At 44.2% G+C, this 22,739-nt stretch overlaps 5 protein-coding genes across 17 annotated transcripts; 3 read left to right on the top strand and 2 right to left on the bottom strand.

Annotated features, from left to right (window-relative positions):
- Positions 1–60: 60 nt before the first annotated feature.
- On the bottom strand, positions 61–15,941 carry slc9d1 (solute carrier family 9 member D1). Of its 8 annotated transcripts, XM_085907460.1 has the most exons (16): positions 5,114–11,457; positions 4,813–4,964; positions 4,196–4,296; positions 3,454–3,770; positions 3,188–3,355; positions 2,933–3,112; positions 2,633–2,833; positions 2,398–2,526; positions 2,225–2,317; positions 1,968–2,154; positions 1,759–1,876; positions 1,503–1,698; positions 1,286–1,436; positions 1,136–1,215; positions 900–1,049; positions 61–828 (listed from the first exon to the last, which is right to left on the bottom strand). In XM_085907460.1, exons 4-16 carry the CDS (start codon positions 3,709–3,711, stop codon positions 718–720), a joined length of 2,022 nt encoding a protein of 673 aa, XP_085763586.1. In that variant the 5' UTR covers positions 3,712–3,770; positions 4,196–4,296; positions 4,813–4,964; positions 5,114–11,457; the 3' UTR covers positions 61–717. The 8 variants fall into 8 exon arrangements, with proteins under 8 accessions (XP_085763586.1, XP_085763581.1, XP_085763583.1 ...); XM_085907455.1 differs by lacking the exon at positions 5,114–11,457 and adding an exon at positions 15,365–15,941 and having other exon boundaries at positions 1,503–1,876; XM_085907457.1 differs by having other exon boundaries at positions 1,503–1,876; positions 4,734–4,964; positions 5,114–11,462.
- dcun1d2b (DCN1, defective in cullin neddylation 1, domain containing 2b) lies at positions 4,884–8,997 on the top strand. 4 transcript variants are annotated; one of them, XM_085907474.1, is made up of 7 exons: positions 4,884–5,041; positions 6,463–6,679; positions 6,762–6,930; positions 7,032–7,162; positions 7,237–7,319; positions 7,407–7,503; positions 7,607–8,997. In XM_085907474.1, the coding sequence occupies exons 2-7, from the start codon at positions 6,505–6,507 to the stop codon at positions 7,684–7,686; spliced, it is 735 nt and encodes a 244-aa protein (XP_085763600.1). In that variant the 5' UTR covers positions 4,884–5,041; positions 6,463–6,504; the 3' UTR covers positions 7,687–8,997. The 4 variants fall into 4 exon arrangements, with proteins under 4 accessions (XP_085763600.1, XP_085763599.1, XP_085763601.1 ...); XM_085907473.1 differs by lacking the exon at positions 4,884–5,041 and adding an exon at positions 5,177–5,820; XM_085907475.1 differs by lacking the exon at positions 4,884–5,041 and adding an exon at positions 5,825–5,970.
- Positions 9,141–12,888, top strand: adprhl1 (ADP-ribosylhydrolase like 1). Its single transcript, XM_085907469.1, has 7 exons — positions 9,141–10,110; positions 10,779–10,943; positions 11,014–11,139; positions 11,230–11,370; positions 11,456–11,583; positions 11,652–11,784; positions 11,851–12,888. Exons 1-7 carry the CDS (start codon positions 9,897–9,899, stop codon positions 12,018–12,020), a joined length of 1,077 nt encoding a protein of 358 aa, XP_085763595.1. The 5' UTR covers positions 9,141–9,896; the 3' UTR covers positions 12,021–12,888.
- On the top strand, positions 15,371–19,115 carry grtp1a (growth hormone regulated TBC protein 1a). 2 transcript variants are annotated; one of them, XM_085907471.1, is made up of 8 exons: positions 15,371–15,946; positions 16,833–16,891; positions 16,964–17,122; positions 17,208–17,332; positions 17,414–17,510; positions 17,598–17,770; positions 17,834–18,019; positions 18,092–19,115. In XM_085907471.1, the coding sequence occupies exons 1-8, from the start codon at positions 15,891–15,893 to the stop codon at positions 18,185–18,187; spliced, it is 951 nt and encodes a 316-aa protein (XP_085763597.1). In that variant the 5' UTR covers positions 15,371–15,890; the 3' UTR covers positions 18,188–19,115. The 2 variants fall into 2 exon arrangements, with proteins under 2 accessions (XP_085763597.1, XP_085763596.1); XM_085907470.1 differs by having other exon boundaries at positions 15,372–15,946; positions 16,740–16,891; positions 18,092–19,109.
- lamp1a (lysosome associated membrane protein 1a) lies at positions 18,889–22,703 on the bottom strand. 2 transcript variants are annotated; one of them, XM_085907467.1, is made up of 9 exons: positions 22,305–22,703; positions 21,296–21,657; positions 20,993–21,212; positions 20,735–20,896; positions 20,440–20,651; positions 20,221–20,346; positions 20,087–20,153; positions 19,847–20,014; positions 18,889–19,738 (listed from the first exon to the last, which is right to left on the bottom strand). In XM_085907467.1, exons 2-9 carry the CDS (start codon positions 21,452–21,454, stop codon positions 19,599–19,601), a joined length of 1,254 nt encoding a protein of 417 aa, XP_085763593.1. In that variant the 5' UTR covers positions 21,455–21,657; positions 22,305–22,703; the 3' UTR covers positions 18,889–19,598. The 2 variants fall into 2 exon arrangements, with proteins under 2 accessions (XP_085763593.1, XP_085763592.1); XM_085907466.1 differs by having other exon boundaries at positions 21,296–21,402.
- Between the last annotated feature and the right edge of the window lie 36 nt (positions 22,704–22,739).

The raw sequence follows: 22,739 nt of genomic DNA, 5'->3' as shown, positions 1-22,739 counted from the left end.
ACAGGAATAAAGGCAGATAACACAACAATTATAAAATAAGAATCATATTTTGCAGTGGACACAAGGATAATGAATATTTTTACTATCTTATTTTAAAAAGATACAATGTACAATGTTTCTTGCATACTCACATTTCTTCATCCGTTCAATAAATAACGAAATAAAAAAAGATTTCTTTACATTCAGAGGTTGCTGACAGTAATATGTTCAGTATATAAACAGTATATAGAGTACATGTTCATGTACACAGAATATTTAGAAGAGCTGTACGAGCAGTACGCAGGGCAGCAAGTTGAGTAGGCACGTTCATTTGGAATGCGATAGTAACTAGTGCAAGTGTTGTTGTTTTTTGCGTGTGACTCGTTTGGAATTGCTTGGAATCCTCAATAAAGTGGTTAAAATGCAATTGTTGAGCGCAGACTGCTCAAGGAACTTCATAAAGATCCCAAAGTGTCAAATCTGTTGCATGTCTGGTGGCAAATCTTTGACATGGAGAACATTTACATTTACGGTATTACACGAATATGCTGGAAGAATGTTGGAGTACTTTGGAAGGTGAGTTATCAACACATCTCGAAGCGAGATCTGCAAACAAAGTCGCCATTTGATGAGATCAGATGAGGAAATGTCTGGGGTGGCGGCAAATAAATGTAAACAGCGCCAATGCTACTGGATTTTCCACCTCCCAGTAACATCTCTTCCGGAAAGCGAGTGTGGTCATGTGATACCCAAAGTTCTTCGTGAGACCCATCTGTGTGTGGTCACTCTCCACAGGATGGGTGCCAGCAGCAAACTGAGGGTGCTGACACTGAGAACCAGCAGGTACACCTGAGGAGAACATTCCAAAACTTCCTTTCCATACTTTTTCAAATTCACAGTGAAGAGAGTAAAGTACTGACCTCTCTCGAGATGATGCCTGCACGCCGCGCACGGCTGCTGAGAACAAAGGAGAACTCGCTGACCTGCGCCAGACCGGCTGAGACGATCCAGCGGATGTGACGAGAGCCGGGTGGCAGGATCACCGACAGCACCAGCACGGCCATCGTGAACTGAGAGAGGAAGAGGAAAAAAAATAATAAAAAATGGAGGCCCGCTTGGGAATGGAAAACGTCCCGAGGAGGTCAAAGGTTACTACCTTCAAGATGACAAGTGTGAGCGTGAGTGCCACCAGAACGGTGAGTTCGTACAGTACGAATGTCGGGAACACGTGGAGACCTGCGGTATGGGATCAATGACTGTTACGCTCCATTTCATGAACTCATCAAATCATCGACGGGTACGTGACCTATGGAAGCAAAGAAGATGATGACGAGGAAATCTTGAATAGGCTCGAAGCATCCTTTGACCTCCGTCGTGACCATGTGACCCTGGGAGGACAGCAACGCTCCGGCCAGGAAACAGCCCAACTCCATTGAAACCTCCAGGAACTCGGTAACCTGAACCAGTAAAGACACAATTTCATTCACAATTTTTTTTTTTTACGCAAATGCAGATGTGCGTACCGTCAGCATAAAAAACACAAAAGCCGCAATCCCCAGCACCAGGATCTCCTTGTTGCCTTTGCTCTCAGCGTGAAGTTTCTTATAAAATGGGCCAACCACAAAGGATCTCAGCAGCACGCAGAGGAGCATCACCACAGCCAGAGACACCAGAACCTGCGCCAGTAGTTTCAGCACACGGAGGCTCTCCAACAGGAAGCTGCCGTGCGCAGAAGGGAGTTGACCCACGACGGAAATTTGAGGGCGAGGTAGAACCAACCTGTCTGCATCTCCGCTTTGAGCCTGGATCATAGTAGGCATCACGGCGATTAACAGGCCGAGCTGAACGTCTTGCATCACTAACGTCCCGAGGAGGACGCTGCTGTAGTCGAGGTCGCCTATGTCGCGCGTACGCAATTTGGGAGCCGCTTTGAAAATCGGGTCAAACAGCAATGAGAGTATTGCAAAATTCAGAAGTGCCGCACAAACCTTCCTTCTCCCCTCTACTCGCTCCAGCTAAGAAACGAGACACGAGCGGGGTGCTGGACAGCGACAGACACGTGGCTATGAAGACTGTCTGGATGGGCTGAATGTTCAGCACTTGTCCCCACAACAAACCGCTCACGACCATCAGCAGACACAAGTAGCAGGAGCCCTGCACTGACGTCTTCCATACCTGCACGCATGTGGACTGTTGTATTACCGTACGTTATCCACGTCGATCTGAAATCCCAGTTTCGGTTTACCTTACGGAGACGCTCGGGTGAGAACTCCAGTCCAACCACAAAGAGGGTAAAGAATACGCCCAGTTCTCCCAAAGTCTGCACTTGCACCATCGACTGACAATCAACATTGTGGACGGTAAACGAGGCGAAACTTCCGGTGACGGACGGACGGACGGACAGACGGACGCACACACCTTGATGCTGTTGAGCCCGGATGGTCCCAGCAGGACTCCGCAGATGATGTATCCAAACATGGGAGGAAGACCAACCAGGGTGCACATCCAGCCGCAGGGGAGCGACAACATCACCACCGACACCAAATCCTGCGAACACGTTCAAATATAGAAAATGACATTCGGTGCAGGATTTTGTCATGATTGCTCTTTTCCACCTTTGAAAATGTTCAAATATTTTTTTGCATTTTGTGACCTTGATAAAATGATGGTCAGCTCTCGTCATTGTGGAATCTCTGGGTTTGGTCAGCACATATTGGTTGTTTTGCGAGTCAATGAGCATGCTCAGGCCCAAGTCGTCTTCCACTTCCCTCTGATTGGATTTGTTTCTTCTCTTGCCTCCGTTCTCCTCGTCATCCTCCACCCTCAGCACAGCTTCTACGTTGACTCCTTGCATCTACACGGCAAAACAAAGAGCGGAGAGACGGAACATGTTGGAACCCGTCCGACTGGATTACCTGAGACTAAATTGGATTTAGGAGCATCCGTTGCTAGCCTGCTTGTTGTTGTCAAAGGCGTGCTCTTCAATCTCCTCTTCTAGTCGGTCTGCTGCCTTCCTGACATCCTCCAGGATCTCATCCATAATGGATCGAGTCTTATTCCGGGCAAGGACGCTTTTGACGGCCTCCTGCTGATGCTTCTCTGCAGCTACCAGTTCAACATAGTCCTGCTCCTCCTGGAGGATGATGATGGAAAAGGACATTTCATTCATTTTCAATTCAAAACGATGATCGGCTTGCTTTGTGATCACCTGTATGGCGGCTTCCCGGAGGGCCTCCAACCTCTGTTTACTACTCTCCTTAATGTTGCCCACATCCCGGTAGTCACCCTGCAGCGCCCTCTGCAGACTCTGCACCGCCTGGAACACCATGTGCTCGCTCTCGTTCAACTCCTTCTGGAAAACCTGGATTGTGTGCACCTGAAGCAAGTCAGCAGAACAAAAAAAAACACAAATTTTACAAAGGGGTACTGTGTGGAGAATTCCGAGGACAAAAAAAACAACAACAAATCTTGTACCTGAAAGTGACGCTCAGGTTCTGAAAGACTTTGGTCTCTCATAACGGCAGCCGCGGCCAACGCCAGCTTGTTGACGACGGCGTTCTTTCGGCGGAGGAGGCCCCCCAACCAGATGCAGTTTTTGGTCAACCAGACTTTGCCGTGCACGGCCACGCGTCTCTGACGCTTCCTGACGGCGTGCTGGGCATCCTGCTCTGCGTGCTGGCCAGCAAAGGCCACAGCCAGGCCGAGGCAGAGAAATAAACAAGCAATCTGCATCCAAAGAGGCCAATCACTCCTGACTAGAAAGCGTTGAGATGTTGAGAGCAACAGGCTGCCTGAAAAAAAGACAACAATAAGAGAAAACTTCAAGAACAAGTCTGTAGTGTGTCTTTTTTTTTTGGTCCACAGTGAGACCAGAATGATAGAACGCGTCAAAATCCACTGACTGCAAACGTCGGGAAATTAATTCAGGTATTATCAAAAAGCAAAAGTAGGTGTTGGCAAGTTGTCTTTAAATAACATCCAAAGGGCAGATAATAGGGACACTATTGAGTGATTCACTGTGCACAATGAATATTTAGGTAAGGCGTGGTACAGTATGCCAGCGGGTCAGGTTAAACAACAGCTGTACATACACTGATGATGGTGAACACAAGGTTGTCATGAGTTTGGATTCCAGCGCAAGACCTACATTTTCATACAGTACAGAGCCACTTGATTTAATATTGGGGACCTTTACCAAAGATGGGTGTGACATTACCTTTCCAAACTACCGCCCTGTCCCTTCCTCCAGTGGCTGGAATGCTGCCTGGGTGCTGCTACTGGTGGTCAATAGTTCCAGTGTTCTCCACAGGATGGCCGCTGTAGTAAAAACATTCATTCATGGAAATATCTTAAAGTCTGCAAAATTAAACTGTCTGATGAATAACTGCAATTTTGGAGGAAACGTAACCATTGATCATCAAGACTTGTGAGTTGGTGTACAAATTGGCAATCCGTTCCTTGGAACTCAGGAAAGTAGCAGTGTCAAACCATGACATTGATGATGGTTAACTAACACAAACACGATGGGTGGGTGGATGATTTCTAATGAATTGCATTATTAACACGGAAACGCGTAATGACAACTAATGACTAATGGGTGGAGAATTTTCACTGAATTGCATTATTAACACGTGAACGCGTTATGACAGCTATTCTTCCTCATTGCTGTACACGTGTTTGGTGGACACAGAATGAGTCCAATAGCGGAAAAAGCATGCAATGACATCGGAATAAATCGTGACAGCTGATCCTACCATCATGTGAGGATGAGCAAGCACTTGGGCTGCTGAGCAAAAAAATCCAGTCCAAACACACGAATAAGGCAACATCTACCTGAGAAATCTGATTTGCACGGCGTCGGCTCTCCTATGCACGAGTGAATAAGCCGGGAACAATCAGGTTGTTGTAAGGCACCGATGGCTCCCCCCTTCTGGCCACATTGCTCAAACAAGCCAGCCTCCAAGCGACGATCACTTGCCTAACAACTTTGACGGGGGGATAGATAAACAACAACAAGGGTGCTGTTAGCAAAGGGTGGACGATCGCTCAGTCATCCGGATAGGTACAGATCTATTTTCTATTCCCCAGGACAACGTTTTGATTTTTTCATTCTAATTTGGTTATAAAGTTGTACCTGTTGTCTTCTCGAGAGCTGTCAGACCAGCTCGAGCCAGCCGAGTCAAGTCACATTCTGTCCTGTACTGCTAAAGCTAACTTTGCTAACTCTGTCCATCTCTACCCCGCACGAGAATCGACATGACGTCATTAATCCGTCGCTTTCATGCGAAAAGGGAGAAACGAAATGGCCAAAATTGATGTTGAAAACTTTGAGTTGTCTCCTATTACTTCCGAAACCATTTTGGGTTTCACGACGGGAGTTGTAGTTTTGTTTTTGTCCCCGAGAAAGTCAAGTGCCTGAAACTATTGCAACGACTTTGACGTCGATTTATCTTTTGCGTCCATTTTGAATTGCAGTTAAAAAAATATATATTTATAGGAATGAAACCGTTTGAGGGAGGACGATCAGATCAAATCAGTTTGAAGGTGCTGTTCAAACTTGAATCAGATCCTCCCCACTAATCTGTAATTACGACTTTTAGAAGTACGTTTTGGACAAACCTCTATTTCGCTCTTCATTTGGCGTCATGACCAAGCCATCTTTTAAAAAGATTCACATTCTACTTTTGTAAATACATTTAAACGAGTGCAAAACAAGGCACATAGTTTTTTTTATGGACTACACGTCCCATGAATCAACTATAAACACAGTAGTGCGGTTCTTTTGCGCATGCGCAACACAGCTAAATAGCTATGTTGGCCAAAACAGCGGGTGATAACATGGTAGGTACAATTCAAAACGCGATAGCAGCGCAAGAGATTTCCAATGCAAATGCTGCCAAAAAAAAGCCGTTTTTCATATGATGAATATTTGCCAAAGAGTTGATTGTTAAGCCTCGTGTCGCATTGGTTGGAATATGATGGAAAGGGAAGGTCAGTGGTTGGTATATTTGGAACGCGCACGACAGCACTTGTGGCACGTACCTTTCCCTTTTTGGAAGCCCCCAAGCCGCTCCTCCCGGTCAAGAGACCACTCGGAGGATCCCGTTTGATTGTGTCACGTCACGGTCATAGTGAATGTGCCGGACGATTCCCCCGGGCGGGTCGAGTGTGCAAGATTTGCAGTGGATGACCTTCTGCAAGGTTCATTTAGTACAGTAGGATCATTCTGTAAATCATCAGGACGTTGTGTTGACACTTTTGCGCTCCTTCAATCTTAATACGCATGCGCATACCTCCGTTTTATGACCATTTGACATGTTTGTGTTTGATCAAACACATTTTAGAGATTGCCTTGCTCGCTCAAGTTGGTTTTTTTTTCTTTCTATACTGTAAACAGTACTAGAAGTAGGTTTTGCAAAAGTGTGTTGAACTCAATAATAGTGGGGTCATCCTTGTTGTGATTTTTTTTGTTTTTTTTTCCAGCACAAGCTAAAGTCATCACAGAGAGACAAAGTCCGGCAGTTCATGTCCTTCACGCAGGCAGGAGAGAGAACTGCTGTGTACTGCCTGTCGCAGAATGACTGGAAACTAGAAGTTGCGACGGATAATTACTTCCACAATCCAGACCTCTATTTTAAAGAGTCCATGAAAAATTTAATAGATCGCAAGAGGCTGGACCAGCTGTATAACAGATATAAAGGTGAGTGTCCGAATCCACGCGGTGACATACTCAAGGTCCGTTTCCACTGATTTGATGGCGTTTCCTTTTCAATCTTTGCAAGATCCCCAGGATGAGAATAAGATCGGCATCGACGGAATTCAACAGTTTTGCGATGACCTGACCCTTGACCCGGCCAGCATGAGCATATTGGTGGTGGCGTGGAAGTTCCGAGCGGCCACGCAGTGCGAGTTCAGCAAGAAAGAGTTCCTGGATGGGATGGCAGACCTCGGGTAAGCGATAGTGAAATGCATGTTAAAAATGATTTTCAACTGAAAAGATTGGCCAAAAAAAAAATGCTGAATAATGTTAGTGACTAAGTTGATCTTCCCAGATGCGACACTCCTGAAAAACTGAAGGCCATCCTTCCCAGACTAGAACAGGAGTTGAAAGACAGCGGCAAGTTTAAAGACTTTTACCAGTTCACGTTTAATTTCGCCAAGAATCCTGGACAAAAAGGTTTAGGTAAGGCCAAAAGTAAATATGTTGAGTTTTGTTTTCATCCCAACTGATTTCCTCCGTCATTCTTAATGTCTCAGAGTTGGAGATGGCCGTGGCTTACTGGAATCTAGTTCTCACTGGTCGCTTCAAGTTTTTGGATCTTTGGAACAGATTCCTGCAGGTGAGAGGAGAGCGTTGTTTCTGAATGAAATAGCAAATCGTTTATTTTTTGTTTTTTTTACTCTCTGATGAAATGTTTTGCATTCAGGAGCATCACAAGCGTTCCATCCCCAAGGACACATGGAATCTTCTTCTGGACTTTGGCAATATGATTGCAGATGACATGTCAAACTATGATGAAGAGGGTGAGCTGCTTGTCACGTATTATTTTCTTCAAGGCTGTCCAAACATTGCATGCAAGCTTAGCTGAGACTTTTTTTTTTTGTTTTCCTCCTCCTCTCTTTTCAGGGGCATGGCCAGTTCTCATCGATGACTTTGTGGAGTTTGCGCGACCAATCGTATTGGGGGGCAAAAGCGGCATGACATAGCCTTTGACCCACACTTTGAATGGACTTCTCTCCCAGTTTTTTTTTTTTGTGAATGATTTATTTTTTTTTTTTAAACACGTAAGCCAAAAAGACAGCCTTCAGTAGTCTTGTTTGCAGAGTTGCCGAGCCTGCGTAAGATGCCTCCCGGTGGAAGAAGCCGCGCCAAGACTTTTATACGTCGACTTGGAGTGAACTTTGAAAGTGATGGTCATCTGGTACTTGGCATTTATGGACAAAGATTCGTCACGCCGCTGCGGACTTGGCTCACTGACCTAAATCTTTTGCACAACAAAGAGGACGGGAGGGTGGGAGCGAGCTTTTGGTGCAGCAACAGCAGGTGCCGTCTTCCTTTTGTCAGTGACTGGGACGATAACAGTCAGGAACAGTTGCCATCGACTATCTCACTGACAATCGCAGTGCGAGCTATGTGTGCACTCGCTGTCAGTCTCGTTTTGGGTCGGGTTCTCGTTGATTGTTTTTTTTTTTTTGCTTTTACGTTTTGCAACGTGGCCGAGCTCTGCATTTTCTACTCGAATTTGACAGTTGGTTGAAAAGAGTATGCGTTTTGAGTTCGGTACCAGTAAAATACTTGCGTTGCTCCTCAATTGCATTCTATTTTGAAACACAACTGCCTTTTATTTTCCTTTAATATGCGTGTAAATCGGAGCACAGCCGGAAACCGAGTGGCACATTACGTTTATTTTTAGTAGCCAACTTGAATGACGCCAACTACAAATGCCATTTGGCTAGGATTTTTCTCACAACAAGCTGCTACGTTTTAGGTCAAAATACAATCCATCAGTATTTTAAAAGTCTTGTTTACATTGTTTTAATTTGATGCTAGAAAGTATTTCAGAAAAGGGCTGACTGACATTATTGCTGCCATCTTGGGATAGCTATGAACACTATAATAGCTGGACTGTCAACCCGAACATGTTTTAAATGATTTCCCCATAATACGTCGCACTGCTGCCCTTCACAAAGCTGTCGTCAACTTGTATGACCTTAAAACAACCCGCATTGAATGTGAATGCTACAAAACAAGTTTTATCCACAGTGAGCGACGCCCATGTTTGACACAACCTGGTTGTTTGTGTACTTTGGTACACCGTGTGTACATCTGGTCCACTTGCTTGTCCTTGTAAAAATATGCGGATGATGCGAAACCCGATAATACGATTGACGAGAAAATGTCATCCTAAAGATGGGCAACATTTGTTATGTGTCATCTGGTTACATGGAAAAGGAATCAGATCAAGTCCCAAAGATGTTTTACAAAAGAATGTCAATAAAGCATGCGTGTGAAACGGATTAAGACGTTACATTTTAGCGTTGGTCGCTGATCATTATCTGTCATCTGAGTAGGCGCAACATTATTTCATGCTAAGAGTTGAGGTACCATCACGGACATCACCTTGTGACATTTGTTTCCAAGTTTGTGATTTTGCTTAAATGTATCATTTCCAATACAATGAGCGGAATGAAAAGCACTGTGTGTATATTTGTGCCAGGGGCTGGATGCCTGCTCGGTAACAGTTGTTTCTTATCCGGTTGCATTCCGATTTCATGTCATCATCATCATCGTCGTCGTCGTCACAGTCTTGATAAGCTCTTGTGGTCATGCTTTGTCTCCTGTTACTTTGTATGTCTGGCTTCACAATCGTGTGAGGGTAAAGAGATTATAGAGAAGGTCTCAAATAGCATGTTGGAATATAAAAGGTCAAATGAAGCTATGAGCTAAGCTCGCTAAAGAACGGAACATGTGGGCAAGCGTAAATTGAAAATGTGTTTGGGATTAGAGTCGTCTTCGGTGAATGACTGGCTGGACTGAGGATGATGTTACACACTTACTCTCCTCCTCCCAATGGGTGGAGTGGAATCCCAACAAGGTCCAGCACCAGCTGACCACCAGCACATTAGCATCTCTTAAAGTGCTTCCCCAAACCGAGCCACTCGAGCGGATTGCTTGCCTTTTTAGGAGACGCGTCGTTCCCGTCAACATGCCATCAAGACGCTGCGGAGGATAACCACGCTTGAAACCCAACGTGCATTTTTACACACAACAGAACGGACTTGGACTTGGTACAGACCACCGATGAAAAGCTGGAGGACAATAAGTGCAACCTCCTGAAGAAACAATGCCAATAGCACTTTTGGCACTGGAAAACGTTTGGAAGGAAATTTTAGAGTGATCATCAGAAGTTGTAATCATGGAGAAATTCAAGGCAGGTATGCTTCTGGGTGGTGTTGGCGATGCCTTGGGCTTCAGAAAAGGCCATTGGGAAAGTTGCACGTCAGGGAGAAAGATCCAAGAAGAACTGGTGACCCTTGGTGGTCTATCAGCACTTAAGCTGGACCCCGATAACTGGCCTCTGAGTGATGCCGCCTTAATGCACATGACTACTGCAGAGGCACTTATAACAGGTAAGTTGGGACGCCAAGAACAGTTTGGAATTTGAGTACAAATTTGTAGATGAGGTACTTTTTTTTTAATCTAACAATATTTCTGAAAGGATTCCAGATCAGCCACCATCCTCACATCCTGCACATCTATTTCATCACCCCAATGTCATGTTAATCCGCCGCAAAGGATGGCAGTCAATGTTCCGTTTAAAATAGCATAGGCGAGCTTAGCTGATGAACAATAGCCTGCCAGTAACAAGGCAACAGTAATATGGCGATGACATCTTTTGAGATTACGTCTCCCCATTTAGCCACATCCTGGAATGCCGCCGGCACTCACGTACGTAAAGACTGAAAAAAGTTCGACTGTATTCATCTCAGAGTTTCCCTTTTCATCTAATCTTGTGTAACAGAAGCAGAAGCAAATGAAACAAAAGAGACACAAGGCTACTTTACAAGGCTACACCTTTCTCATACCGTAAATCTCCATTCCTTTCTACATTTACAGGAGTGACATCAACTAAATTCTAGCCGGCCTTTATGTTTGTCTATCTCAGCTGACCAGAGTGCGTGTGCGAATATCTCCGTTTGCTCAAGGCTTGCTTATTCGAATCGGTCTAAACTTAGCCCGCCTCAGCGACACTCGTCGCCTCTTGCGTGAATGACTCCCAATCACTGCCTACGTTTAGATTACTGGTGCCTGGAGGACCTCTACCGAGAGCTGGTGCGTCTCTACGTGGAAGCCATGGTGTCTCTCCAGGGTAAAAACCCCGACCCGGTTACGGTGGAAGGCTGTGTACACCTCAAGCCTCACAATTTTCTCCTCGCTTGGCATACACCCTTCAATGAAAAAGGTCTTTCTCTCACTCCCTCGAAAAATATCCTTTTGCCTGGTCAGAAAAATGCTGGAATGTGTGTGGGCAGGGTCCGGATTCGGGGGTGCCGCTAAGGCCATGTGCGTGGGGATGAGATACTGGCAACCGGATAGACTCGACAGCCTGGTAGAGGTCAGCATTGAAACTGGAAGGATGACCCACAATCATCCTACAGGTGATGATTTTCTTGACAACAAATCTTTCGCTTCAATTTTAAACGATTCAATTCAAAATGGCGTCTGAAGCAATGGTCGCTGCCTTCCAGGGTTCCTGGGATCCCTGGCAACGGCGTTATTTGCATCCTATGCAATCCAGGGAAAGCCGCTCGGGACTTGGGGACGTGAGCTCATGAAAGTCATCCCTCGTGCCGAGGAGTATTGCAAGAAGACCATACGCCACATGGCGGGTAAAAGGATGTTTTTCATTCATGGTTTCAAAATGTAAGGTTAGGGTTGGTTAACATTGTGGACGTTGATGATATTTCTCTGCAGAGTATCAGGAAAACTGGTTCTACTTTGAGGCAAAGTGGCAGTTTTACTTGGAAGAACGCCAACTCGAAAAAGAAGGTCAGAATAAGCCCTTTTTGGATAGTCGCTACGATGCCGAAGAGACTGATAAGGTAAGTCTGTTCCTCCCCCCCCCGAAGAGTTTAAATTGAGAACTGCCTGACGACTGTTGTCGGCGCAGATGTACAAGCGATGGAGTTCAGAAGGCCGTGCGGGGCGGAGGGGCCACGATGCCCCGATGATAGCCTACGACGCGCTTCTGATTGCAGGAAACGACTGGGCCGAACTATGCAAGAGAGCCATGTTTCACGGAGGTAAAAGGTCGGATTCCGAGACGGTAGTTTGGAAAGGAGCCAACTGTCTCTCGTCTGTTATTTTAGGGGAGAGCGAAGCCACGGGTGTCATCGCCGGTTGCCTCTACGGTCTAATGTACGGTCTAAGCCAAGTTCCCTCCAACCTGTATCAGGATTTAGACAAAAGGGAGCGTTTGGAAGAACTGGGAGAGGCGCTTTACAAAGCCGCTTCGGCCGAGAAGTGCATAGACAAGTAAAAGTGCACTTCACAAGCCCAACAGGAACCGCACGACCCAAAGAACCCGCACTGTCCCTTGTCCTGGCAGATTCTTTCCAATGTAACATTATCCTCTCTAGTGTGTGTGAAAATATTAACATTTGTCTGTTTCACTCATTAGCGTCTATTCCACGTGGAAGTATTTTAACTCACATTATGTGGAATGGTTTTTTTTTTTTTAATATGTATGGATTGGATGGTGTTTCATTGCTGTGGAAAGTGTTAAGTAAACTTTAGCAACCCAAGGCTAACCCTTAGCTTTTTTTTCCCCCTTTAAATGCTAACCTGTTTTTGAACGCACTGAAACAGAATTTCTCGAGGTCAATGCAGACAAAATTCGACTTTTACGTCAAACAGGTTACATCATAAATCTATCTGTAGTTTGTCAGTACATTCAATTCTGTAAAGAGTGACAAACCTACTAGTTACAGCATGTCAACTAACCATAGCGTAGCAATGATTAAAAAGTACTTAGACATCGAAAGCCCCTGACTCTTTTTCTCTTGACACTTCTGAATGATAAATCTTGTAGATGTTTGCACCTTTTCTTAATTTTACTCTACCTAATTTATCCAACGAACTAATCAGCGCTGCCTAATTAACGCAAAGTTGGCTAATAAGCACTTCAGGTACTAGCATTACCAGTAGATATTTTTTTCTTTTAATTGATTTCATTTTTTTAAATAGATTTGTAGCCATATACAAAAAGAAAAGTAGACTGGTCAACTGAACATGTAATTAATTAGGCTTCAGTATAACAAATTTACAAACTTTCAACTATAATATATATCAGGTTAATTTTTTTTAACAATGTATGTCGCTGCACTTGAATCCAAAAACATAAATAAACAACTTGTTTGCAAAATCTTAAGTCACTGCAGACAAGAAAACCTGATTGAGTGCACGAGTTACCAGGTTGTGGGCAGCTACGTTTCGGTTTCGACCATGCAAAATTCTTCTACCTGCTGAAATTGTTCTCGGTCATTTGAATGAAGTTTTGCATATCCTCTATTCTTTATAGAGCAGATTCTCAGAAAGCCCGTAACAGCCCCGATGCCCGTGTGTTGAGGAAATTACTAAGAGACCGCGACTGTCGTCCAGTGCTCCGAGGGATTTTGGAGACTCTCCTGCATTACCTGACACGGGACTTACCCAACAGGACCGCCGGAACCCAACATGGGGATGAGATGCTTTTCACAGCTTCATTCCAAAGAAAAAGAAATTGTACCGTTTCGAAAATCCAGAAGACTGAACTTAAAACAAATCTCACGCCAGCGATTCAGTCCCTTGATAAAACGAACGAAACAGAGACTAAGATCCCAGAACAACCAAAAGAGATGTTTGAGGAATTATGTGGAGGAGATGAACCAGAAGAAGAGCCAACACCCCGGCGTCTTACCACATTCCGCTTGCTTCAATCCAAATTCGCAAGGTCTACTCCAAAACCCCCTCTGACAAACAGAAGGGAGGTAGGAACTCTGTTATCCAGAGGAAGAACGGCTGGTGTTCAAAATCACAGACAAGATGGTGGATATGCAATGAACAAAAATAGCAAAGAAAGAAAAGAGCAAAAGCTGAAGCGCGGTGGCATTGTGAAAGATATCGTGGCTAAGTTTGCCTTGACCGAGCAGAAGGAAATGGGACTGAAGACCCCAAAGCGGTCCATGAGCTCAAGACAAATTGGAAAAGGGATCCTCCTGTCCTCCTTGATGGAGAAGTTTGAGAACCTGGCCGTTGTGTCCAAGGGGATAAAGTCGACACGTTTAAACCAGAGACCTCCCTCAACCGTCAGTGTCAAACAACGAGTTGCTTGCAGTGAACGAGCAGTGGATGCAAGTGATCACAAAAAAGTGACATTGGAAAGTACAAGGAAGTGCTTGGAAGCAAATCAGAGAGACAAAGGGCAACAAACCCCCCGGGAGAAATCACAGCTGATAAAACCAGAGCAAATTCTCCCACTTTTGGATGAAAGTGTTGATCTATTACGCAACATCAGAGATGATGCACAATATTGTAATTCTGGAAAAGCACAAGAAAATATTTGCGTCACAGGAAAGCCAAACTATGCTCGTCAGGAGATAATCCAATTTCCATGTGCGACACAGTGGTGCCTTCCGGCGCCCTACAAACTTGTCCTGCACACTGATGCTCCACTAAAGCGCCACATGACATCTATCCTTCCATGCTCCATCCTATGGTCCACATGTGAGGTTTCTTCTCCTAAACAATACTTTAAGAAACATCAACTGGAAGCTTCAGCTAGTCCTGCCGTGAAAAAAATGGAAAAAGTCTCCATTGGTACAGATTATAGCTTGATGGGGAAAGAACTGATGGATGAGCCAAACCCACACCGACGTGTCGCTAGTCAAAGAGGACTGCCCCGTTACGTCATACCACAAATTTGTAGATCTGATACTGCTCAACACTCGGAGAGTGTTTTGGCTCAAAGGCTGACGTCAGCCTCAAACTGCTCCACTCGTGTTTTTGAAGCCGGATCGAGAAGTTTACAGGAGTCGTGTCCTCTTGACATCAAGGTCCACACAGCAGAAAATAAAACTGAAAGAACATTTCAAGTCAAGCACGAGCAGGAGGATGAAGTCAAGAGGGACACAATAACGGCAGAATTGAGCTCTTTGGAATTACCAGACAGTTGCCAAACATCTGAGGCCATTGTCAGTAAGGTAGCTCAAACTCAATTACCCGTGACCGACAAAACTCAGAGACCAAAGTATACGTCAATAAACTACGGTGACCCGTCCGTCAAACAAACATATAAACCCAAGGTGATACGCTTTACCGACACATTTACTTTCTAGATTGCTTAGAGGTAAACATGTGTAGCATTTTTCATTGAATACATGTATTTTTGATGAATTGGGGAGAGACGCAACTGAATCAGACCATATACATTCAAATAAAAACAAAATATACAAAATCAGCAATCCTATGCATATTTTTTTGAAATTATAAATGATCATATAAAATCACTTTCCATGCACGCCCGAAATTTGTTTTTATTTTGTTTGTCAGTGTCGCCCTCAAGTGGTCGAGCCCAATCAGTGTCACGTAATGTAATGTAAATGTAATTTATTGTGTAATGTGATGTGATGTCATTTCAAAATGAAAAAAAAAATACACTGTATTTTCCGAAGTCATTTTTCTTAATCACTCTCACTGCATTCGTTTTAGTTTTTGCAGACAAACTATAGTTTATATATATATCATATATTGGCTACAATATCACAGAAGTACACATGTCATCAAGGTTAACTGGGCAATTTGTGTGCTCTTAACTAAAAACAAATTAGGTGAATGCAAATTTACCTGATTCCCGTAAAGGCACCATCAGATGTGATTGACGTGAGCGTCCCGGGAGCAAGCGTCACGCGTCTGCAAGCTTTCTTCCACGAATCCACGGACTTCTCCAGGAGTCCAAAGAAAATCTTCAGCTAGCATCGCCGGGCAACCAAGCTCCGGAGATTGCATCCGTAATTTGATTTCTTTGCCACGTTCCGGTTTGTATTCCGAGGGAGCGAAGAAGCAAGCAGCAGGTGCATATGAATGGCGGCAAAAGTCAAACTTAAACTTTTCTCCATATGGCAACCACAATGGCCGACTGGACTGGGAATCTGCTAAACAGTCTAAGCGAGCGAATTTAGAAAGGGAACGAGGAATAAAGGAAAGTGTTTTTCCGGTTGCGTGTAGCATGCGGAGATCTCCTGTTTGAGAACATCCGTGTTGTTAAGGGAAAAAAAAAAAGTCAACAAAGAAAGCAATTACTAAATAAATAAACTACCTGAAAGTCAACTTGAAGGGCGTGATCGAAACATCTCCGCCGAAAGTAGAAGACATGGAGAAGAATAAGACGAGCTCCTACGGCGACACGGCCAAAGACAGAGTGAACAGGTAACGCGTGACGTCAAAATTCGGGATGTTAAAATGGAAAACTGTTGCCTGTCGTAATTGCTAGAAAATCGGAATTACTAACTGCAACTTACAAAAAAAAAATGAATAGTCACATTTGGCATTTACATAAGAAAATATAAAAATGATGAATATTTGTATCATCATTTTATCATTCCTATTTATACAAAAACATTGTATTCCATAGATGCAGACAATTGCTTTTTTTGTTTCAAAGATTGTCTGATTGCAAATAATATAGTATTGAACTAGAATGCAACCAATTATTATTATTATTTTTTATTCAATAGGGAATAACTTCCCAACCCAACATTTGCCACTGCCTTTAGCGTTACCTGCTTCACTGAAGGCTTTTGTTTGTTTTGGCAATGAAAATTCCCTTAGCCATAACAAGGTTGACCTTACTTGCTCACTTGTGACATTTTAAATATTATTTTGTCTTTAAAACCTGTTCAAAAAACATGCACTGTATACAAATACAATTCTTCTTTCCTTAGGATAAGTATTTAGTCTGGTGGAGGGGTTAAGATAAGAAAGCTTATCACGTTATGCAATCATCTTAAAGGTACCGCGTCACGCCATCCACCGTCACTATAGCAAATTAGATTTAGATAACGAGACAGACAAAGCATTGTGCCAATCAAATGCGATCTGGTCAATAATTCATAATGTACAATCTACACAAGAAAAAAAAAAGTTTGTCAAAAAGTGTAGACCCGTTCCTAGAGTGTCGCACGAATCGGTCAAAATCCTCAATTTGCCAAATATCATCCAGGGTGGATCCATACGGCTTTGAGCGTCCAGAAGACTTTGACTATGAGTCCTATGAAGAGCTGATGTCCGAGTATCTTGTTGTGCTCACTCAAAGGTCCATCAAGTGGTCCAAACTACTGAAGAGCAAACGCAAGGTGCAGAGGAACGTGAAATGTGAGTGTCAATCGCGCAAGTGACGCAAGCTTGTATCGCACACGGTAAGCCGCCATTTTCCGTCTGTTCCAGTGAAGCGTTACATACGTAAGGGCATACCCAATGAGCACCGGGCTCTCATTTGGATGGCGGCGAGCGGAGCTCAAGAGCAGTTGGAGAAAAACCCAGGCTACTACCAGGCTCTGCTCAAAGCCCAGCATGACTCCAAACTCGTGGAGACCATCTGCACAGGTTAGCCTGTGGTGGTTTTGGCTTTCACTCGGTGGGAGGACCTTCCCCTACTGACTGCTCTTAAATATTATTTTTGTTTGTTTAGACTTGAACAGAACATTTCCTGACAACGTGCAGTTCCGAAAGACATCTAACCCGTGTCTGCAGAAATCTTTGTCCAACGTGCTGCGGGCTTACGGTCACCACAATGCCGCCGTGGGTTATTGTCAGGTAAACGTCATGTCCGCCAGTTTTATTCGATAGATGATAAATAGTATGTTGTCATGTTAAAAGTATTTGATTTGCTCTCAGGGCATGAATTTTATAGCTGGGTATCTGCTCATTATAACAAAAGATGAAGAGAAGTCTTTCTGGCTGATGGATGCACTCCTTGGTAGGATCTTACCAGGTGTGTGGTCAACGCTATCTCTAGTACGTGTTTGTTGCTACTTTCTACATCGGAATGTCGTTGTTTAACGTACCTGTCTGATGGCAGACTACTACAGTCCAGCTATGCTCGGCTTGAAGATAGACCAGGAGGTTTTGGGGGAGTTGGTCCGAGTCAAGTCCCCCGGAGTCTGGAAGGCCATGATGGATCACAACGTGACGTGGACTCTTGTGGTGTCCCGATGGTTCATCTGCCTCTTCATCGACATTCTTCCTGTGGAGGTGAGGGTTAGAGTTAGTACATCTCACATGATTAGAAACGATTCAGCATTGCTTCTATTGCAGACAGTTCTACGGATTTGGGATTGCTTGTTCTACGAGGGCTCGAAAATTCTTTTCCGCGTAGCACTGACGCTGATTCATCACTCCAGAGTTCAAATTGAAGAAGCTCAGTCCTTGCCAGATATATGCCAAATCTTCAAGGAGATCACCCGCGGAGCGTTTGTGGAGGAATGCCACCCGTTCATGCAGGTAAGACGAGATGGAGCAAAAAGGCCGGCAAGGTGATCTCCTTCTTCATTCTGGTTCCCCCCCCCTCCCTAGAAAATCTTTACTGAACCTGGAAGTCTACCCATTGCAACGTTGACCAAACTCAGAGCAGCGTGTCGAACGCAAATTATGGCTGAGGAGGCAAAATGAATTTTGTTTGCTCATGCACTTTTGAAAATTTCACTTAAGGACCAAACGACTTGTTTCACCTTCACCTCCATGTATTGATTTTGTCTTCATCATTTCACTGTTACGTAAATGGAAAAGTATGTGATATTTATTGCTATGTGAATATAACACTATCTTTTTAGTTGACCCATTATTGTGATTTGTTTATAGTTGTGATTGTCTTCTTTTTGAGCACGTTACTCTGGAACACGTCAAAATCCAGGTTTCATTTATTTCTTTCTTTTGTACACTTTGAGCACGGTCAAGAGACGCAATCAATGTTATTTTGAGAAAAATGTGAAAAATGAATGAAATTATACTATCACATCCCAGCCTCTGCCAATCCTGAAATGTTGAAACTGATATTCACCAGCTAAAGTGCCGTTCTTATCATGTCTGCCTGTTTTTTTCTTTTCTTTCATAAGTCATGCTTAATTATTCATAGGTCGCTATACATTCAATTGAAATCTGTAAGGGTTCATTTGACTTACATTTCCCTTGAGGTCCACCGAGTTGGAAGTCCGGTGCTCTGAATCTTTCCAAGTCCGATGGCTGGGCGATGACTTTTTTTTTTTTTTTTTCCCCCACATCCATTCCTATGTAAACACTGTTGAAATAAACAATGATAAACTGCATTGAGAACATTTTCACTTGGAGCTAAGCCACGCCCCCAAATGACACTCCAAAGGGGTCTATTGAAAAGGAATCACCACCCAAATGTTTATTCTGTTTTAGTAGTATGCACAATGCAAAAAAAAAAAAAAAACTTAAAAGCATTTTCTATAAAAAAATAAAGATCAAATCACTCACTAGTTTCTTTGAACACTTTTTTGGGAGTTGTTGAGGGTATCAGCAAGACAAGGTAGCCTTAAATTGTTGGACCACCATACACAATTGGGGGAAAAAATAATAATAACAGGCAGGATATCACGCTTCACTGCAAAAGCATTGCGGAAGGAGAAACATCTGAGTATTCATTAACATGGGAGACTGAACTCTGGAATATTTGAATATAATGTACACGTTCTTAGCTGTCCAAGTTTCTTACAAAAAAGGACCCATCGGTTAAAAATACCGAATTTTTAACATTCAGTTTGTGATGTTCCTTCTCTGTCTTTTAAATAGCGGGAGAAGACACGGGTTATAAATAATTTACCTATCTGAAAACAAGTACACTTTACACAAAAAGAATCATTTCCAAAAAGATAAGGAACACCTCCTCCGGGTCAACATGCTGTCTTCTATGCTGGACTCAATCTTAACACTTAATTGCATCTGGCATTTCTTTATCAACCTTCTCCAAATATGCAGACATGGCAACAATTGTATCCACTGACTAAGGCATGTGCCTGCAGATCTGCCGTTTCACTGTCATGTTCCCCTCAGGTTCTGTTCAGATTGTCTGATACCCCGCGTGGCTCCTCTTGCGGCCGATCAGGTATGCAACGAGAACGATCAGCACCAATCCGGCAAGGGCTGCTCCGACGATGATGGGGATGAGCATCTCGTCTTGATCTATCTGACACTCCTCCGCTGCAGATGCAAAGATGGACGGATAAGTGTCCAGTTACTTCCAGCATCGTTACTGACATTTTCTTCAAAAAGACCAAGGGCCAAAGAATACACCGAAAAAAACGGCACCTGTGGCAAACTGGTTGGTGGTGACGTCAAAGGCTTGAACCTGCAGCCGAAATGTGTTGAGAGAGAAGCTTGGCACCACAGCCAGAGTTTGCTCCGCATTACACATGTAAGAACGTCCCAGTGTGGTACGCAGGTAGTTCAGGCTGGCGTTCCCGGCTGAAAAGGGAGCTAAACAGAGACACAATTGAGTCTCTTTTGAAATCTAAATCACATATATTGATCAATAAGTGCTTTTGATACCTGTCATATCAGACCGCTCGGCAATCATATTTATCCCGCTAAGGTAGTATTTGTTAGTCGTGGAATTCTGCAAGGACAGTTTGGATTAGCAACCGTGTCCACGCACAAATCGTAAGTAGTTGGACAGCAGTTACCAGCGTAAAGGTGAGGTTGAGTGTGGTCGTCTTGCCCTGACTCAGAACTAAGAAAGCGCTGTTGGCTTCACATGATCCAGAAGAAGTTGTCAGATTAGGAGTGAGATTAAAAAATTCCTGAACAGTCTGGGGGGGGGGGAAAATAAAACCGCAAAACAAATGCCATGTTAATAATTGTAGAAAGATGGAACATTACGACAAGGTCCTGGTTTCCACTACCTGATTCTGCGCTTGAGAGACATAGGAGAAATTGAGCTGTAGTCCCATTAGGGCCAGGAGACAAGCTGTGCCGTTGCTGTTGCTAATGGAGTAATTCCCCCGTTCGGGAGGTCCGGGCGGTGTGGGTGCCGGTGCCGATGTGATGGGAGGATGGCCGGTGGTGCTCGGAATGCTTGTGGTGCTAAGCGCCTGATCTGCGGCACATATCGTTTCTGGACACATAAAGCAAGGATCGGTGAGTGACCCAGGCAGGCACAAATATAAGCTTGAGCAGAACTTTGATCAAATGTCCTACCATCTGAACTCAGATCATTTTGTGGCATGTAAGCTTCAAGTCTCATATCAGAGAAGGTGACCGTTTGCCCCCCAACTACAACCTGGGTGGCGCTCGCACAACGGTAGGTGGTGTTGATTGCTCCCCAGATGCCGGCCGAAGCTGACAGAACAGTTACCACAGCTGAAAAATAAATAAAAATAAAAAGAATAACTGAACCGCATCTCTTGGAAAGTGAATTCAATTCAACTGGAAAAGAACCACGAGCTCTTTTCTCACCAGAGCTGTTGGCCTCGGGGAAGATGGAGGAATCACTCAGGTTGTACTGAAGCATCAAGGAAGCCACACTGTAAAGACTTCCATTGGTTGAGAAGTTCAGCCCCAGTGCATGTCCGGATCCAAACGCTGCCACCAGCCGCGGGCTGCTGCTAACTGAGCCGCACGTGCTGCTTGTCGCGTCCACTGTGCTCGTGTTGGGCAGCGGCACCTGGACGGTTCTCTGAGGAGAGACGAGCGGTTGGTTCGCGATCGGAATAGATGTGAAGGTGGAAGCTCAGAAGAATCCATTTCGGCTCGACGTACCGAGGTGCTGGAAGTGTTGTACGTGATGGACAACAATGCGGAGAGCTCAGCCTTGATGCACGTCGAGTTCCTCTCGCTCACTTCAAGAGTAACAGCCTGAAGCAAGCCTAAAAGATTCAAATCAAATATTCTCATTGAACTTTTGGGCCAGTAAGGCATTTAATGACTCATGATTAAAAATAATAGCTGACTGGCTTTTCGTTTCCCACCATGTAAACAATGTGATTGTGGTCCCGATGTAAGTGGCTGTATTATTTGTCCTTTACTAGACACAAAATGAAAATAATTCTCCCCAACCCCCATCACACCAGCATTTGAATACTGCCTGCTGAAACTTGAACCTGTCGCCACCTCCGTTCACCCTGTAAACACAGCGCACATTTTACGCAACCCTGCAATCAGATCATTGCAGGGAAGCAATAACAAAAAAGACAAATGGAGTCTTCCGATTTGTCTTTGAGATGAAGGCTGTGTATCCATGTCACTGGAACAAACAATATTATATTCAGTGGTATGAACGACAGAATTAGATTGACTTGCTATTGGTCAGCAACTGGGAGTATTTTCACTGTTGTTAAACTCGATCTGAAAATCAGTAGCTCAAAGCAGCACACACACACACACACACACACACAAGTCACATGAAGCTCTCAGATGACAATAAAACTGCTGCTGCACATCAACAAAACTCGAATGATGAATTATAACACAAACACACAACACAATACGAGTCCAGAGACTTCTAGTGTATTGTGACCCACTTTGACAGCTTTTGTTTCAAAACTGACGGTGGTTAAGCCAAATGTAAACTCCCTTGCCATTTAGATGGGGGAATTAATTATTTGTATGATAAATATGGAAAAAGTAGGATATGTAAGTGACTAACGCACATTTCGTGACGGATGATGTAACAAATTGTGTTTGCTAACTGCGAATATTTTCATGTTGCATGCTAGCTGACACCACTTGTCTTCCAGGCAGCTGTTCACGAGGTCTGCAAAACACTCACCAGACACGGCAAACAAGACGCTGAGGAGCAACATCGAACCACAAGTCACGGAGCGTTTCATGCTTTCCACCGTGACAACGCAAATTCTACTCATGTAAGTTAGAAGAAAAAAAAAAGGTCGAGATGGAGCGATTTGATGCTGTTCGGCCGCCGCTGTTCAGTCGCAGGTGGGACCCCCGGCACACTTCAGTTGTCGAACTGTCAAATTAAACAATGCTGGATCGGACGACGCCTATTTTTTTTGCTTTTTTTTTTTTTTTTAATTAGAGCTACATGTGATCGTTATTCTGCGCCGCTCTCTGTGAACGTAAACCGGCGACGACTTTGCCTTGAAACGAAAGCTATGAAACGTCACGTGAACTGGTAGCGTCGGCAGCCAGCTTGTCACGTGAGCGCGGCCCCGAGCGCCGTTCACGCGATACTTGCAACCACACA

The sequence above is a fragment of the Syngnathus leptorhynchus genome, chromosome 3 (genome assembly GCF_054491065.1).
Source record: "Syngnathus leptorhynchus isolate UIUO chromosome 3, UIUO_Slep, whole genome shotgun sequence".
In the NCBI taxonomy this organism is placed as follows: Eukaryota; Metazoa; Chordata; class Actinopteri; order Syngnathiformes; family Syngnathidae; genus Syngnathus; species Syngnathus leptorhynchus.
Note: the sequence above shows the minus strand (reverse complement) of the source record. Positions and strands in the feature narration are given on the sequence as shown.

Bases quoted from the DNA above. Each gene is read 5' to 3' on its own strand.
- dcun1d2b (XM_085907472.1), top strand. From the start codon at position 6,115: ATGTGCCGGACGATTCCCCCGGGCGGGTCGAGTGTGCAAGATTTGCAG. The intron at 6,931-7,031 runs GTAAGCGATAGT...TGATCTTCCCAG, and splicing joins GATGGGATGGCAGACCTCGG to ATGCGACACTCCTGAAAAAC. The intron at 7,504-7,606 runs GTGAGCTGCTTG...CTCTCTTTTCAG, and splicing joins GTCAAACTATGATGAAGAGG to GGGCATGGCCAGTTCTCATC.
- adprhl1 (XM_085907469.1), top strand. From the start codon at position 9,897: ATGGAGAAATTCAAGGCAGGTATGCTTCTGGGTGGTGTTGGCGATGCC. The intron at 10,944-11,013 runs GTCTTTCTCTCA...GTGTGTGGGCAG, and splicing joins TACACCCTTCAATGAAAAAG to GGTCCGGATTCGGGGGTGCC. The intron at 11,140-11,229 runs GTGATGATTTTC...GCTGCCTTCCAG, and splicing joins GACCCACAATCATCCTACAG to GGTTCCTGGGATCCCTGGCA.
- lamp1a (XM_085907466.1), bottom strand. From the start codon at position 22,398: ATGAGTAGAATTTGCGTTGTCACGGTGGAAAGCATGAAACGCTCCGTG. The intron at 20,347-20,439 runs GTAGTGGAAACC...CCCCCCCCCCAG, and splicing joins TCTCTCAAGCGCAGAATCAG to ACTGTTCAGGAATTTTTTAA. The intron at 20,015-20,086 runs GTATCAAAAGCA...GTCTCTGTTTAG, and splicing joins CGAGCGGTCTGATATGACAG to CTCCCTTTTCAGCCGGGAAC.
- grtp1a (XM_085907470.1), top strand. From the start codon at position 15,891: ATGGAGAAGAATAAGACGAGCTCCTACGGCGACACGGCCAAAGACAGA. The intron at 15,947-16,739 runs GTAACGCGTGAC...AATATCATCCAG, and splicing joins GCCAAAGACAGAGTGAACAG to GGTGGATCCATACGGCTTTG. The intron at 17,123-17,207 runs GTTAGCCTGTGG...TTGTTTGTTTAG, and splicing joins CGTGGAGACCATCTGCACAG to ACTTGAACAGAACATTTCCT.
- slc9d1 (XM_085907455.1), bottom strand. From the start codon at position 3,711: ATGCAGATTGCTTGTTTATTTCTCTGCCTCGGCCTGGCTGTGGCCTTT. The intron at 3,113-3,187 runs GTGATCACAAAG...ATCATCCTCCAG, and splicing joins TCCGGGAAGCCGCCATACAG to GAGGAGCAGGACTATGTTGA. The intron at 1,877-1,967 runs GTTTGTGCGGCA...CGCGCGACATAG, and splicing joins GAGTAGAGGGGAGAAGGAAG to GCGACCTCGACTACAGCAGC.